Source organism: Lepisosteus oculatus, chromosome 6 (assembly GCF_040954835.1).
Source record: "Lepisosteus oculatus isolate fLepOcu1 chromosome 6, fLepOcu1.hap2, whole genome shotgun sequence".
Taxonomy (NCBI): Eukaryota; Metazoa; Chordata; class Actinopteri; order Semionotiformes; family Lepisosteidae; genus Lepisosteus; species Lepisosteus oculatus.
This window is the reverse complement of record NC_090701.1, coordinates 18,876,794-18,894,610: the sequence shown is the minus strand read 5'-3', so window position 1 is coordinate 18,894,610 and position 17,817 is coordinate 18,876,794. Positions and strand designations below refer to the sequence as shown.

Sequence of the window (17,817 nt, the reverse complement as noted above, 5' to 3'; positions counted from 1 at the left end):
TGAAATCTAAAAATCTAAGTTTTAACTTTAAGTGGTATAGTGATTAATAAGAAAAATGTGAAAAGGCTGTCAAATACAAAGTGCCCCAGTATAGTCTGTAAGGTCTGTCTAGTATATGAAGCCCTGTTTGTGAACAGGATCAGTTTCAAATACAAGTGGGATAGAAAATAAAAATCCTTTAATCACTATACACAGTCATCACTTGGAGGTCCAATTAAACCAAAAACAGTATAATGGAAATAAAAAGAGTAAAATGTCCACTAGTATCATCCAGGCCCATTAAAATCAGGCTAATATTAACAAAATACTGCATTAAGTATCTGGAACGTTATTTTCACAATGTATAAGGATGCTGTCCTTGTAAAAACATGACATTTTATGAAGGTAATGGACAGGTGAAGACCACAGTAGTGGCTTTAAGTAGATGGTTTGTTTGGCTAATTCACCCAGTACACACATAGGAAAAGCAAGGTAAAGTCTATTGATTCATCAGTCTCAGTATTAGAATACATGTGAACTTTTTCATTTTACTTAAGTATGTTGTGAGGGGTTTTGCACATTGAAGGCATCATTTGCAGTGGATATTTGCATCACTTTTGACGGAGCTCTGATTTTTTGCTCAATCATTTACAATTTGTCTATAGGCAGCAGAATAATGTAAATGTATAACAAAGCACTCTTTTTAATTGAATGCCACAAATTAAAACCGAGCAGACAGCTAGACATCAATTTTCTAATATAGCAAACAATCACATGAAGACCAAGCCCATTCCCCAGAGAATGGCTCCCAGTTCTCTGTTTAATGTCTGTGAATCAAGACATTATGTTTCACAGTTATATTAATCCTGGCAATGAAACACTAGTGTAATGAGATCCACATGTAGTGTACACATAAACAGAGAGTTTCAAACCAGTTTATTGACAGGCATGGCTAATTCATTTCTGTTAAAAATGAAGAAGCATTGAAGCATTAAATAATTTCCAATAAATGTACCTGCTGCCTAAATAAGCCTTGTCACCCTTAATAATAATAATAATAATAATAATAATAATAATAATAATAATAATAATAATAATAATAATAATAATAATAATTATAAAAAAGCGCTTTACAGGCAATGGAACTCCCCTCCAACACCACCAGTGACTAGCCCTGCAACTCACGCCTGCTGAGCTTCAGTGGGTTGCCAGTTGTGAGTTGCAGGGTGACATGGCTGCTGGCATAACATCTCATTCCTGAACCTGGGTCTCAAGATCAAAAAAACCATGCTGTGAAATTTTATTCAGATTAAACCTGGTGACCCAGGGCAGCAGGATTTCACCCGTTGATAGTAAACTGTTGCAAAGGGTAATATAATGAAGACCGATTGCTTGATTAATTGATTGAAGAGATCAGTGAAATCTGACAAAACAATTTTTGTTGAGTATGGTAAAGAAATGCGACACTGATGCTGCTGCTCTTGGTTCTTTCAGGAAATGTCTTTATGAAGCTCTTGCATCAGTAAAGCATTGGAAATTGTTATAATTCTTTTGTTCTTTACAAACCATACTTCAAAGCTGTGATTATGTGATAGTCACAGTTCCACGCGGGGTCGTGCCCCCCCACCACCTGTTCCGTCCCACACACCTGGGGCGCGAACCCGGGTCTCCGGCGTAACGCAACAGGGCACCAACCGCATGAGCTAAAGGAGACCTCCCTCAGCCCAGGCAGCTGAGGACCCTGCTATGCGCAGTGAGGGCGCTGATGTCACCACACTAGCTCCGCTACAATTAACCCGTTACAACTTCATTTGGTGCACAGTACAGGAAGTGTCATATACTATTTAATTAGCAACTGACATTACTGAAGTATAGTTAACAGCAGAGGACTCTTCCTAAGTTCTAGTCAAGGTTACTGTGTGGGACCAAGATGGCATTTCCCACATTTTGTTAGGTGTTTCTACTTTTATGTTTAGAAATCTGACCTGCTGAGCTTTTGTTACAATGTACAGTATGTACAGTATCGATTGCCTTCTGCCTCACCTTTGCTCTCAAATATCTCACTGTCTGTGGTGTGACACCAACGTCATAGGCCAGTGATTAGGATGCTCCAGATCTCCATCTCACCATTAGGATTTACTTTTTATTAGTTTCTAAATAACATTAAGCATTCTCCAGCTTTTGTAACTCTGGAAACACGGAATTATTACACTCAGCTGCTGCCTTTCTCTCTCTGTTTTAGGCAGCCAGGATATTCCATAAGTAACATTCTTCAATTAGTTCCTCTCAATAAAACTACAAACCTTGCACTATACTCTTCACACTCCTGATGCATGACATGCATCCATCCTGTATGGTGTATGGCCTATACCTTACTATCACATTCCCTGTGGTTGTCCAGTTGGCCTCTAGTTTGCTATTTCCTGTTTCCATTTCTTTATCCAGAAAGTCATTACAGCTGCTTCTAAGGGCATCCAGCCAGCTCTCCTATAGCCACTGCTGTTCCTTCCTCTCCTTTCCCTTCATTGAAAGGCTTTTTACTGTTCCGGGCTGCTTCTGTGATGCTGGCTCTTTATGATAGAGCTTTAAGAGATGTTCATTTTATTACAGATTAATTGGCAATTCTGTCTCTAGAAGACTGCTTGTCTATGATTACTGTATGTCAAAATAATTTCAAAATCCTTCGAATCTTGCCATTTGAAACTATTTTCAGACACACTGTCTGGATTGTGGTTTGCCATTAGCTCATCCTACTTGCTCTTCATTTTCCATGCTATTTGAAGTCGTTAGCACTTGTTCTTTTTAATGTTTTGTGACTTACATTACAGTGTGGGCTGACAATGTGACTGCTGATAAATCACTAATACACTCTTCCAGTAAATCACAAATTTCCATCTCCATTGCACAATATGCTATCCTTAAAGCAATAGAATCACAAACTTTGCAGTTAACGTCATCCTCACATTTTCTTACTTATTAATTAATTTCTGAATGGGGGGAGGGGCGCATTTCACATAAGATGTTTTCACATGATTTGTGGCTAAATTAGCCAAACTTTACCTTTATTTCACTCTCTTTTGTCTCCTAGAATCAATCGGTTGAAGGAGAAATTTAACAATAGAAAATAACTTTCTTGTCATTAGTGCTGGTTATTATAAGAACATACAAAACATTTTTGAAAAAAAAGGACATTCAGATTCATGGTGCTCATCATTTTCCTATATTTCTTTATATTAAGTGATTCTTAATCACAAACAAGCTTAGATTCAAAAGATCCAAATTTTTATGGAATCATAGTATTTCCTGGTGTCTCTTCCACACATTGGGCCAATCTGCAATAACAAACTACTGAATTATCTATTGCTTTTAACATGTATTTATTGTTTGTAATGTTACAAATTAAGTGCTTCTTCCTTGCATTATGAACCTCAGAATAGCCCCTGCCTTTCTAAGTCTTCAACCATACTGAGTGAGAAAGCATATTATTTTTATAAAAAGAAGGAAAATCATGAAATTAGTAAAGGTTTTTAATTTGAAATTAACATTAAATACATACCTCGTCTGTTTCTATTTCATTTCTCTTTCACTTCCGTTATTCAGTCTAACTTTAAGATTCATTAGTAGACAGACTCTACTGTAGACAGACTCTGTCCCTCCTGGTCAAGTAAGAGAGGATAAGGCGTATAAAGAGGCCTCTTGCACTTTAACAAAACATCACATGTATTTAATGAGGATGTCCTGATTCCCTGAAGTGAATTTTAACAATATAGTTCATTATTTATAATTCTAACTCTAACTTCCTTAAAACTTTAACCTGTATTCATTTATTAATTATTACTATTTTCGGAAAATAAAGACAATTTAAAATAACAATTATACATAGCTTTAGTTGGACCCAGAAATATAAGAACATTAAATGTTACAAACAAGAGGAGGCAATTTGGCTCATTTAGTCTGTTTGGTTCCAGTTCTGGTAGCTAATTCATCAAGGATTTAATCAAGCTGCTCTCTGAACAACACAGCTCGTTCCACAGTCCCACAAACCTTTGTGTAAAGAAGTAACTGCTTTTCTTGGTTTTATATTGTTTGTACTTGTTCGTTTCACTGTTTATTTGGAAGAAGACAAGTGAATCAGCTTTTGTCAATGTCTGTAAGCCATTGGTAAAAAATAATGAATAATAACGTAACTGTAAGAAAGAGCCGAAAGTCAGGAATTAAAGTACATGTACGTATACAATTTTTTTCTTATAAAAGAGGACCGTGAGAATGAGAGCACTTTGTTAAAATATGCAGTTGAGAATGTTAGTATTTAAAACTCTTTGTTTAAACTTATTATCAGTTTTCTGAAGAACATTATCTTGTGTAGTGAAAAAATATACAAAGTTAAATGTATATTTACAAAGGACATTTGGAAAGCATCCAATTATTTATATAAAATTACACATCCTGCCAGTGCATCCCAAATACTGGCCATTAGGCTGACTTCCATAAATTGCAGAGAAATTCACCTTTAACTGTTGTCTCACTTCTAAGAATGAACTGCTTTCAACATTAAAATACCATTGTGCACACATCAGAGAACAGTGCTAAAAACCATAAGGAGGGGCAAACATCTGTAAAAGAATAAGCATTGAGTACAGTACATAGCTAGGTCAAATGTGTGTAAGGTGGGTAAAGAGAGTGAAAAAAGTGAAAAAAATGTTACTTGGGAACTATCTTGCTGGATGACCATCAGTGTCAGAGCATCTTAAAAATAACAGTTGAAAAATATGTCTATATAAAAATAAAAAATACTGTATAACATGTTCTGTTTCTGGTATGTACCTCAGAGACATTTGCTCATGAAGCCACTCCATATCAACATGGCAGTGAAAAGGATTCAGGATTTATTCATACATACTTTTAAACAACAACAAAAATGGCTTTTCTCTCTGAGACCAAAAGAAACTCCTTCATCAAAACAAATTTCTCGAAAATACAATGATCCCGGTTGCTTATTTTTCTGCTTATTTACCCTACTGGTGCAAACACACAACTGGCTAGAAAGCCCAGATAGTTACCCCATTGGAAGCCTTCTTCATCCTGGTTTTAAATGAGATAAGATCAAGATAAGATCACTTTATTGGCCATATACAATTTCTTGTATTAGGAATTTGTCTTTTCGCATACCCCAACTTGCTCTTCATGAGACACACAGACAGGGAGAGAAGCTTGGGGTCAGAATCCAAGGTCAGCCATTTATAAGGCACCCCTGGAGCGGTTGGGGTTAAGGGCCTTGCTCAGGGGCCCAATAGAGTAGGATTCCTCTGCCGGCCACAAGATATGAACCGACAACCTTCTAGCCACAGGCGCAGATCCTTAGCCACAGAGCCACAGCACCGCCCCCGTCACCTGACCAATTGTCTTCCACCAATTGGTGAGTTGACAGAGGATGGTGGGTCATTTCTCATTGCCTTCAGCGTAACCATCCAACCACCTTCTGACATATACTGTATATCTCATAGTTTCATTAAATAATCTCTGTCTGACGCAGTGCAGTTACTCGCTATGGCAGTAAATGTCTCAACAATTGAACTTTATACAGTACATGTGAGGCATAATATGTTAAGGACATTACAAGTCACCTAAAAATTGTGTAATTGTTTGAGAATTGTTCATCATTCATGAAAAACAAAAACAAAAAAAAGTTTGTTCATGATCAACACAGCCAGAACAGACTTAACAAAGATCTGCAGTAAACAGATGCAACGTTAGGACAAGGCTGCATTATTTTTTTACATGGTGATAAAACATGAATCAAACAGAAACAAATCTATAATGCCTAACAAAATCAAGATGTCATCCATGGCTTGAAAGATCTGAAAGATCTGAAAGCTACTGTAAGTACACAATAAAACCTGTAATAAAACATAAGAAAACCTGAAGAAATAACTCTTCAGAAATATTCTAGTTTGTAGGCCCAAAAACTTCAATTTCTTTCATGACAATGCTTGAATCCCAAACAGATAGCTACAAAACACATATAAAAAGACCATGGTTCCTCATGTAATTCATCCATCTATTTTCTAACCACTTTTTCAACTTACGGTCACAGGGGGAGCCAGAGCCTACTATGTCAGTCCATCTCAGGGCACACACAGACACAAATACGAACACACTCACACCTGGGCCCATCTTCCCAGAAGCCAATTAGCCTTCCAGTATGTCTTTTGACTGTGGGAGAAAGCTCTGGAGCACCTATCGGAAACCCACACAAACATGGGGAGAACATACCAGCTCTACACAGATAGCGCCCCAGGTCTGGAATTGAACCCAGGGCCCCAGCTCTGCAAGGCAATAATGCCAACCATGCCATCCTCCTCACTATCTTAATTCTTAAGTCCATACAGGTTCACCTCTTCATACTTCTAAATGTTTGGCTATGAGGTCAGCATTTCAAATTGCAAATAATCTTCAAGGTCCATGTGAAATAATGTGTATACAATATGACCAAAAAAGACGCTTTCATTTGTTTCGTGGGTAAGGAACTGAATTTAGATGGATTTTAAACGAAGCATGTGTTACTTCCCTCTCTTGATATTTTTAAAAAGCCTTGACCTTGTACACTGATTAGAGAAACTCCAAAAAATGAAGAATACAAATCTGAATATGTTCCAAAATACCCTTCTCTGTAAAAGTAGGAATCAAGGAAGGAAAGGAGTCAAATGAGGCTGGAAATATTACTTGTGTATTCCTTTTTCAGTCAGAAAACAGATGAACATATGACCAACTAATGCACAGCTGCCAAAGCTGTTAAGTTTATGGAATGCAAGGAACTTCAAAAATGTGTTTACACACCAGGGAGTGCAGCGATATGATTGTGAATGTCTTTTTAAGAAGGATATTAAGCATTTAATCTTCTTCAACCCGCAGGTTCTTGAGGGAGGCTTACATACTGTAGATCACACTAAATCAACAACCTATTAGTTTTCCCTACTTCAGAATTCCCCACCCAAAAGAGATTTTTATGTTTTCATGACAGCTGAAGGTATCAAAAATAAGTAGACGGTGTCATTCTCTGTTGAGTGCATGAAAGTCTTTTCTTTTATCTGCAGTATTTACCAAATCTGACTGGTCAAAAAAGAATTGTGACCATACAATCAATCTGTCAATCGACTTTATAGATTCAGCAATATTTTAGAGAAAAACAAAATACCATTAACACATATTTTATCAGTCATAAAAAGTACAAGTGTAACCCAAATATTTCTTCAAATATGCAAGTGAATCGTATACCAATAACGTAAAGTTAAGAATGTATACAAAGTATAGAAACTGACTTCAGATATCAGGTTTTACAAATAATTCCTTTTAGTAATTTTACAGAACAGATGTAGCTTGCAGAACATCAAGTTCCATTCACTGACCATCTTAGAACATAACGGAATTTAGCCCCATGGAATCTGTCCAGATATATACAGTAGTTCTATCTGATATGTATAGATGTTGTCTTATATGTAGTTACTGTATATAGTGTATAGTACATATTTAGTCCAAGGATATTTTAGATAAACAATTATTACAGAGGTACATCTATAACTTACAGTACACTTCAGATTCATGAAAATCTTTTCTAGGTCTGTAGTAAAGGAGATCTTAAGTGCATTAAGACTCTAGAAATTCCCTTTTAGACTGTGTAAATAATCTGAAGGAGATTTAACCCTTTTTGAAAAAGGGTTAACATACTGTAACATAAGGGTTAACATAACATAACCTAACACTTAACATAATGATCATTATAAAATGATGCAGTATAAATCATTAGAAGTCTCAATACTAATCCTCCCAAAACTGTTTTAGTAAAGTGAAGCCACAGAAGCACTTCAGGAAAAAACTTTCTTTTTAGGAAAAGTTATAAGTTAGAAATCATGTACTGTATAGGGTGTCTTCTTTTGTCTCTTATTTATAATAATTTCCATTTAATTTGTATACTATCCTAAATATTTATTCGATACTTTACACCGGAATCAATTTGATATACAACATAGCACACATGTGATTTGTATTGTATTTTCCTGGAGTTTTTGCTTACACTCATTTTAATCACACAGATTTGCAACATTACATAACTGAAAAGTAATTCCAACAAGCAAAACCTGATTTTATGTACAGATCATGCCTTAACATGTTTACAGTAATTCATCAGGAAAAAATTCTCAGGTTTTGAATCCTACAAACAAGTTTCAGTATATCCCTTTTACAAAATTGTGAAAAAACCAACTATCTTTGGACATTATATATCACAAATCATGATACCGTGTTGATAATGGCAAATGTATTAATGTGAATAATTTCCATTTTTTCCCTATTTTTCCATAAAGCACAGTTCTTTATTTAAAAAATCTATTTAGAACTGCTTTTCCCATTACAGAGCAAAAACCTCTTTCACAAGGTTCAAAGCATTTCCAAGAAGTTATGATGTAAGCACATCCGCTCTGCTTTGGCCTATGGAAAATCACATACAGGTGTAAAAATGGACAGCATGCTGGTTGATGCTGATACAATGAACCAAATTCACCCACAAATAAATGGTGGTAAATAAATAAATGAGGTGTTAGTGGGGCCAGCAGAGGGCGCTCACCCTGCGGCTCATGTGGGTCCTAATGCCACAGTGTAGTGAAGGGGACACTATAATGTAAACAGGTGCCGTCCTTCGGATGAGACGTAAAACCGAGGTCCTGACTCTCTGTGGTCATTAACAATCCCAGGGTGTTTCTTGAAAAGAGTAGGGGTGTAACCCCGGCGTCCTGGCCAAATTTCCCATCGGCCTTTTATCAATCATGGCCTCCTAACAATCCCCCTCTATAAATTGGCTTCATTACTCTGCTCTCCTCCCCACTGATCGCTGATGTGTGGTGAGTGTTCTGGCGCACTATGGCTGCCGTCGCATCATCCAGGTGGATGCTGCACATTGGTGGTGGTGGAGGGGAGTCCCCATTACCTATAAAGCACTTTGAGTGAAGTGTCCAGAAAAGTGCTATATAAGTGTAAGCAATTATTATTATTATTACTCTGTTTTCAATAGATAACCTAACATTTTTTGTTGTGTGTATAAAGTAATAAGAATGTATATAGAACCGTCAAATAAGTCATAGATAATAGGTCAATAGAAAGTAGGTCATAGAGAAAAGAGGCATCAGAGCCAGACACATGGGCTAGCAGTGAGGGGGACACCAGCTCTCTTCCTCAATGGGAGCTAAATCTGTACACCAGATCCCAGTCTGGCCCTTGGCTTAGGTGCACTAGGGTCACTGCCTAGAGCCCTGAGGCCACTAGGGGACCCCCTTAATGTGGAACATTACTTTTTTTTTTTAATAAGCACATTCAAATAAGAGTAAAACATTCCCTCTAGTGGCTCTTTTTGTTGCTGCTGTGCTAATCTAGGCTTTTAAAGTGTGTTACTTATAAATTATATTAATTGTGAATGAAAGTGTAGTGGGTTATGTCAGTCTGTATGTAGTAAATGACTGATCTTGGCTGTTCGATGACAAAAATCAGTGCAGTTTAAGCTGCTACCACACTGAATGTTGTTCATGTCATTTAAGAAACTAGTAAATGTCGTGGTGATCAATTTTATTGATCTTTCGTTATATCTAACATGTAATGAAACATTGCAAGAGACCTTTCACTTGCATTGTACACTGTATTGTAATGGTTTAAAATCATGGGGTAGAAACATACAGTATAAACACATGTCATCCGCAAGAAGGATATACTGTACCCATCAGGAAACCAAGAAAAGGAAGCACAGAAAAGAAGTACAAGATAAGCTATCTCAAAATAGAGGTAGACAAAATCAAGTCACTGTAATAAGCCATTTGTATTTCATTTGGTTGTAAGTCTGTCAGATCCATGTAACTTCTGAACGGTAGACAAGCCACATTTTCTAGCTGGACACGCAGACTACTTGAGGTATTTTACTAGTTACCTAGTAGTTAGCAGAGTCACACTTATTATTTTCAATGTTAAAATACATGTTATCTTTGCAAATATGTGCTTCTTGTTCTTGTTTCTACAGCAAGATAATAAAAGTTCTAGTTCTATTATTCGTTTCATTGTTCTAAATAGTAACATAATGTTGGGGTGCAAGCTGATAATAGTTTTGCATGCACAAATCATGATCTGGAGGGACCACTTTCCAAGGTCTTGCCTATAGCCCAGAAAAAGCTAGGGCCGGCCCTGACCGGATCTTTTCAATACCAGAAACATTCTCAATTTAACTTCCTCAACCATCCAGTCTTCAACTGTAGTGATGAATGTAATTATCACCATGGTGATGGCTGCAGTGGTGGGGTTAAATTTCATTTAAACTAATCACCTACAGTACGTATCTAAATGCCATCGTAACATTGTGCCAATCAGGTCAAGTATGCACAAAATCATTTACAAATCTTATCTGTGATGATTTATTTGTCGATTCAGCCCTAAAAGAAGTATTCACACCCAGTTACAGCTCTTTTGCAGACATAATACATCAGAGCATCGATAACCAAAAAAATATATACAAAAACACAAACACTTTTTAAGTGTTCACTAACAGTAGTCATGTCTTTTTGGCAACTCCACTTGAATGCAATTTAAAAGAAGTTATCGTGGAAAAACAGAATCATAGCTGTGGTATATAAGCAGCTATGGGATACTGCAGTTAGATATTCTCATATTGCTTCAGCAAATAAAATCCAAGTAGCAAAAAGAGAATGTACAATAAAATAAATTACAGCTATGTTGTAACATGCATATAGTATGTGAAAGTAGGAGAGTGATCTTTAAGCCTTTTTGTATTTCAGAGTAAAATTTGCTAAATTTGCTGCCTATTATTTAAAATAAATTGTAAATGTGTAATTATGCTAATTTAACAGATATAACAAAGGTGTGGAAAAGATAAGTATTTTCCCATGTAAACAGTTGTAATTTTCATTTTATTTCACAGAAGGGACACTGGAGTTTGTCAGGTGGGATTGTGAAACTGTTTTTTTTTTCTTACAGAGCCATACAAATGATAGCTGGAGAGCCAGGTAGATATCTTATGCTCTTTTTAAAAAAAAGATAAAACACATTTTTTATATTCTAGATTCCCCAAAAACAATATCATTTTTAAAACTGTAGCAATCTGTAATGAAGCATTATTAAAACACACAATCAAAACAAAAATAACTCATATTGATAATAACAATAAGGAAGCAGGTATATCTCAGATTATATGCAAATGAACTTTCTACACATTAACCTTAAACAGCATAAACCAGAAAAATGTCAAAAATATTTATAAATGGCTTATAACACAGAGCATATACTATAAAACACAACTATGCTCTTTTTTGTTGTGCCTCTAAGGAGTTAAAAATCTTCTCTGTAGCAATTGCGTACTATCATACTATCTGTTTTGTAAACTAAGGGATCATAGATGCATAAGTTTACCCAGTCATACAATAACACTGAGACTCTTTAAATTGAAAGTATATAGTCTGTGGTAAAGACACAACCACTGCCATACTGTATTAAGATAAGATGAGTTTGCAAGCAGAGAGTATGTGACAATACCAACACAGCATCTAAATGATACCATAGAACGGTCTTGTGATTCAAACAAAGTCTGATGTACTGCAGTTGTTAATGGGTACAAACACGTGAAGAGAATAATGGAAAACAACACTACATTTAGGGCTGTTATTTTACATTTTAAAATGGCACTTAAATTGTCAGAAAATCTTCAGCATAATTTCAAGATACAGAAATATACAGAAGGGGAACCTCTGGCATTCAGTTATACAGTATATACAATATACTGTACAGTATATTAATATTGTAAATGTAACCTTAAATATAATGGGAAATACCATACATTTTGTTTTAAAACAATTACAGATTAGTATTTTAGTTTCAGTTTTGAACTTGTTAGTGTAAACGATAACATTTACAGTATTTCTATTGCTACGGTAAAATGTAACATCAGTTATTGATTAACCTGTTGGGGAATAGGGGATTTTTTTAAGATAGGGCTAGTTGTTTAAGTGTACAGTTATATTGGGTCACTTTTCACAAACGTGATCAGCTAGACAAGCAAAAAGACTTCTGATCCAGCCAGGGCACAGAGCAGCGCAGACAGCAGTGAGGCACGGAAACTCCTGCATTCTGAAATTCAATCCCTATCCCTACCCCTGGGAAAAGCCTCTCAGCTAATGACATCGTTCGCTTGGACGCATGTAATACTAGGTACTCCCTTGAAAGATAAACTTAAATCTCTGACTAATCACTGCAGTCACACAGAACAGAAGACTATTGTTAAGGTGAGAGTTGCAAACTTCTGGGGAGAAAAAAGGTAAGCTGGTGATTTTCCTCATATTAAAGCTGGGCAGGCCATTACATCAGATTTGTGAAACATCTTGTTCATGCAAGCACATGTATACTGTATGTATTAATATGTTTGTATATAAACTGTTATCATGTATCTGTATTAAAATCGGCCCTTTAAGGGTCAGCTTTTTATCTTTCTATATTATACCAATATAAAGATACATCCATGAATGGACAAGTGCAAAATGCAGAGAATGGATCATATACGATAGAGATCTAAATCTAAGAGGCAAGATAAAATGGAGGAACTAATTTACAGGTCATCTATATTTCTGCTTAACAAATAATGGTATACATTTTATTTTGCATTTTAAAGGGCTTTGCAAGTTGAACAGTAAAAAATGATTGTTGTCATTTGCATGTTGTGATGTTTTTTTAATGTAACTTTAGATTTCTATTTCAATAACAGCAAAAACAAAACAGGTTAAACAGGATATAACTGTAGAAAATCAAGCTAGATGGGTTATTGGAAGAGTTTTTGTGTTGTTAACAAAATAATGTCCAAATGTTTTGCTTACAAATTTAATTATACCTATGTACATATGGCACTGCAATTCAAATATGTTGGAATTTAACAATTCGTTTACCCTGCTGCAGGAAGTTATTCTTGTAATAAGTCAGGAAAAAAGAGCGCAAATGCCGATACATCAACATTTTGTTTTATATAAAACTCCTGTGAAGGTGTCAATAGTAAATGCGTTATCACTATTTCTTCCGTTAAAATCAATTCCAATTTAGTTGTTTTAGAAAAGAGTGTTTCTAAATTCTGTTCAAGACTGCTCTGGACAAAGGAGTTCTTGAAAATGAAGGCAATGTTTATATATTTTAGAATCAGAATGTACAGAAAATTAGATAAATTGAAATAGTTACCGAACTAATTATATGCTCACATATGGAAGCAGACTACTTCACAATTTTAGTTATAATTAGTGCTCCATTTCCACAGATTATATAACAGTCTGTTTTGTATTCTATAACAAAGGTCATTCCTGATAGTGGCTATAACACATTGTTATTTCTAAGTAGTCTAAATGGTGCTGTTGTATGTACTTTTTTATATTATTTATATATAATTTACTATTTTGTGTTTCTTTACAGTGCAGTATTAATTTAGAGAACTACTTTTTTATTGTGATTAATTCAATTATAACTAAAGGAATTAACAACATTACTGGACTATGTTTTGTTTCATTATTTCCTCTCAGATGTTCTGATTTATTTCTGGTTCACAGAAAAGATAACAAATTAAATATCACAAATGTGTTACTCACAACACAGTGCTGTATTGAAAAAAAATGGCTTCAATGTTGTAATGTTTTGTTAAACTTGCTAGATACTGTATGAATCAAATACAAATCCTGTTTCACTGCTGGAGTAAATAATTTCACAATCACACTCTACATTTCTTATCAGAGTGCAATCTCAAACACTGATTTAAGCAAAATTCCTGAAATTAACATTTCTATCTGAATTAATCATTTTTTTCAGTTTCTCATAGACTGTATTTTTTCCTAAAATAAACCACACAAGCACCTGTAGGAAATATTTAATACCCTTCAATAAACTATGGTCTACAGTGAAAACATGCTTTTCAGCTGTGTTTACTGTCTGATCTACTACTGTCTTATGTTTCTACTGTGCAGAGATTAAACAGGTTCCTTTATATTATATGTAGTTGTGTTGCACACAATAAAGCACAAGAAATGAGTATTGGAACCAATAGCATTTGTTCCATTTTAATATCTCTCAGTAATAAGTTGAATGCATTTTTACTACAGTATATTCACAGAAAACATTTAACAATGGAATAATGGAACACCCCATTTTAACTGATTTAAGAGAAAGTCTTAGGAGCTTTACACTGCAATATTTAATACTAATAATAATAATAATATCCAAAGAAATTATGAGTTATACACTAAATAACTTCCTAATGAAATGACCATTCTGCAGGTAGAAATCAGAACTACGTTGATGTGCTTTTCACAATACATCTGCTTATATATATTAAGAAAAAATAGGTCAATAGAAAATAATAATAATATTTAATTTATATTAATAATAAAAGTAATTTAAATATCAAAGTGATTAAATGAATCCAAGTAAATGTAAAAGATGAAGTCCAATAAATTATACAGTACATGCTTATATATTAAATTATGTTTAGGCCGCATTCTGAATTTTTACTGTATCAGTGCACTGATGAATGAGCAGCATGAATGTTTTTTTACAATTACCTTTGATTTTTAAAGGCAAGTTATATATTGCAATTGCGAACCAACTGCAATCACCCTACATCTAAATGCTCCAGTCATATAAATGAAGTAGTAATATGAGACAAAAATGTATTTGTGAAATAATGTGACTAATGCATTAGACAAAATATGGGAAACCTTCTGACCTGCCGTTGAATGACAAGCATAAAACATTTGACATGTTTTTGCATTCAAGTTAAAGAATACTTTAATTAGAAGTAATTAAACAATTATATTTATAAAATCACAAATGTAATATCAAATGATAAATTGATTGGTAAATATGATCCAAGGTATTTAATAAGAGTGAAACAACTCAAATAAACAATCAGTAAAAAAACTGTAAGCCATATATATAGTATAAATAATCTATAAACACAATTTTACTGAACATAATTTATAGCCCTTTTTAAAGTTACTGGAGCATCATAACTTTTATGCTTGAGTCTAGGGTGGTTACAATAATGGGGTTTAATGAGATAAAAAAGTCTAGACAGTCTGTTGTTAAAACATTTGAGAAAACGTAGGTGTTGCTTGCACCATAAGCTAACTCTAATTATGGGAAAAATGTAAAACCACATAAACTGGCATATGTTCTTTTCTTTACATCAAAACTGCACACACAACTGTACTGTATGATATGGTATGTTTGGTATGTTCTACCAAAATGAAATGAGATTACAGATGTTTTTACCACTACTACAATACTGTATTTAACAAATACAAGAAACTAGTTGACTGAAACTGCCACAATGTGTTCAATATAGACATGAAAAATAACAATTGTTTGCGCAAGATTGTGTTTATCTATTATTGTAAAAGAGATGAAGATCAGATTACATGTTAGGAGCAATTCCTGCAGGAACACAGATAAATCCAAAGGTTTTACAAACTTTTTCTCACCACTGTACTTGACATAAGAAAGTTTGTTTCTTGAACACTTTCATCTGGTTTCATAGACCTATGAGGTGTCTGTTCCTTCAGAAATCTTAAAAATAAACCGAATTAAAAAAAATGGATCTGTGTTCTTTTCAATAGTTTTCCAAATGGAGTTCTCTGAGGAAGATGACTATGAGGACATCTTTAATGAGAGTGACTTTTTCAACTACAGTTATTCTGACTACCCCACCGTCTGTGATAAAGAGGAGGTCCGCACCTTCGGTAAGGTCTTTCTACCCATAATCTATGCCCTGGCTTTGATAATCGGTCTCGCAGGGAACTCCCTGGTTGTGGCCATTTACATCTACTACAAGAAACTGAAGACCATGACCGATGTGTACATCTTCAACCTAGCCATAGCTGACCTCCTTCTCCTATTCACTCTTCCCTTCTGGGCTGCTGACGCGGTTCATGGCTGGAAGCTGGGAGAAACTATGTGCAAGATAACCTCCATGCTATATGTCATGAACTTCAGCTGTGGCATGTTCTTTCTAGCGTGTATCAGTGTAGACCGTTACCTGGCCATAAAAACGGGCAGAATCAAGACGAATCACTGCCTGTTCATCTGCTTCTTGGTTTGGGCAACTTCATTCATCTTGGGGATCCCTGAATTAATCTTCTCCACTGTTAAGATGCCCCAGAGCAGGAAAATCTGCATATCTGTTTATCCCTCCAGCATGGCCCGACCGGCCAAGGCCACACTCGAAATCCTAGAGGTCCTGCTCAGCTTTGTTATTCCTTTCTTAATCATGCTATTCTGCTACTCAAAAGTGTCCCAGGCTCTGTGGAAGACTGCAAATGTGAAGAAGTGGAAAGCCTTCAAGGTGCTGATGGTCGTTGTGGGTGTGTTCATCGTCACCCAGCTCCCTTTCAACATCATCAAGTTCTGTCGGGCAATGGACATCATTTACATACTCATCACCCAGTGCGAGGACAGCAAGAGACTGGACAAGGCTACACAGATCACAGAGAGCATGGCCCTGTTACACAGCTGCGTGAACCCCATTATCTATGCCTTTGTGGGGGCCTCCTTCAAGCATCACATCGCAAGGATGTTCAAGAGTTTCAGCTATCGCCAGAGACGAAGAAAAGAACCCGAAAACGAAATCTCGCTGAATTCCGAAACAGGTTCCCAAATCACCAGCAGTTTTACAATATAGACTCGGCTTACTGAAAGGCATTGCATGATACAAAATACAGATGAAAGCATGAGTGGTATATACTGTAATATAACTGATTACAGATTTACGTTGCTTTAAATATAGACCCATATTTATCACATTTGAAGTTACAAGTTGTATGTATAAACTGTATCACTTTTATACTTCATGCATGTATGCAATGTCAAGTTGTTTAGCTACTGCATATCAATTAACAGCCTGCATATAAATTAAAATAAGACACTCAGAAAACCTTCTTTAACATGTTTTATGATCAATCCTGGTTTGTTTTTAGCACGTTGTCTATAGAGTTTGAATTCTGTTTTTGTGAAGCTGTTTACAACATGTTTTTTACGGACATATTTTACTATACACTTATTTTCTTTCAGCACCATTAGAGTTTTTAAATGATCAAGATTCCTTGGTGTGCTTTCAATTACCTTCATGCATGTTCAATAAGACACAGAATGCACAGTTTTCTCATTTTGTTGGTTTAAACTCGTAAAAGTAAGACAAAGATTCAGATGTCAGCAGGACAATGATCCAAAGTACAAAGCTACACTGGAGTAGCTACACTTGCCATTGCCCTGCCCAAGCAACCTGAGAGAGACAGATCAAGAGGAATGTGCAAAAATTACACCAAGCTGGTGTGTAGTACTGCTAGAGACTTATCCAAAAAAAAACTGTGTATTTCAGAAGACAAGACAGCCTGTTTTAAATGATTACTGTTGATTACTGATTTAAATGATAACCAGTTAATACTCACAGTAAATTCCTATAACAATAAGTTTTGTATATTGAGTGTCTGGTCATAAACTTAATTTATCACGGTCCAAGTACTCCTACATGACCAATATTGCAGTAATGTCAGTGCAGATTGTTATCATTTGTACCAGCAGAGACAATAAAGTCCAAAGCTTTTAGCCATATAAAAGCCATATCTTATATGAAAAACTAACAAGCAAGCAGGCTGTAATGAAAGGTACAGTAGAAAAGGAGCCCTGATGTCAATGTACAGTATGACTGATAATTTACATTTTGTTTTCATATTGGGCTTTTGTACCACTATGCCTCATACATTTGTCATTCAC

At 35.3% G+C, this 17,817-nt stretch overlaps 2 protein-coding genes across 2 annotated transcripts in view; one reads left to right on the top strand and one right to left on the bottom strand.

Moving 5' to 3' along the window:
• nphp3 (nephronophthisis 3) overlaps nucleotides 1-17,817 on the bottom strand; it is a 150,417-nt gene that overhangs the window by 17,692 nt on the left and 114,908 nt on the right. The window lies entirely within an intron of this gene.
• On the top strand, nucleotides 12,082-16,988 carry ackr4a (atypical chemokine receptor 4a). Its single transcript, XM_069191043.1, has 2 exons — nucleotides 12,082-12,337; nucleotides 15,666-16,988. The coding sequence occupies exon 2, from the start codon at nucleotides 15,674-15,676 to the stop codon at nucleotides 16,724-16,726; it is 1,053 nt and encodes a 350-aa protein (XP_069047144.1). The 5' UTR covers nucleotides 12,082-12,337; nucleotides 15,666-15,673; the 3' UTR covers nucleotides 16,727-16,988.

Excerpts from the sequence above, each read along its gene's own strand:
- ackr4a (XM_069191043.1), top strand. The coding sequence starts at position 15,674 with ATGGAGTTCTCTGAGGAAGATGACTATGAGGACATCTTTAATGAGAGT.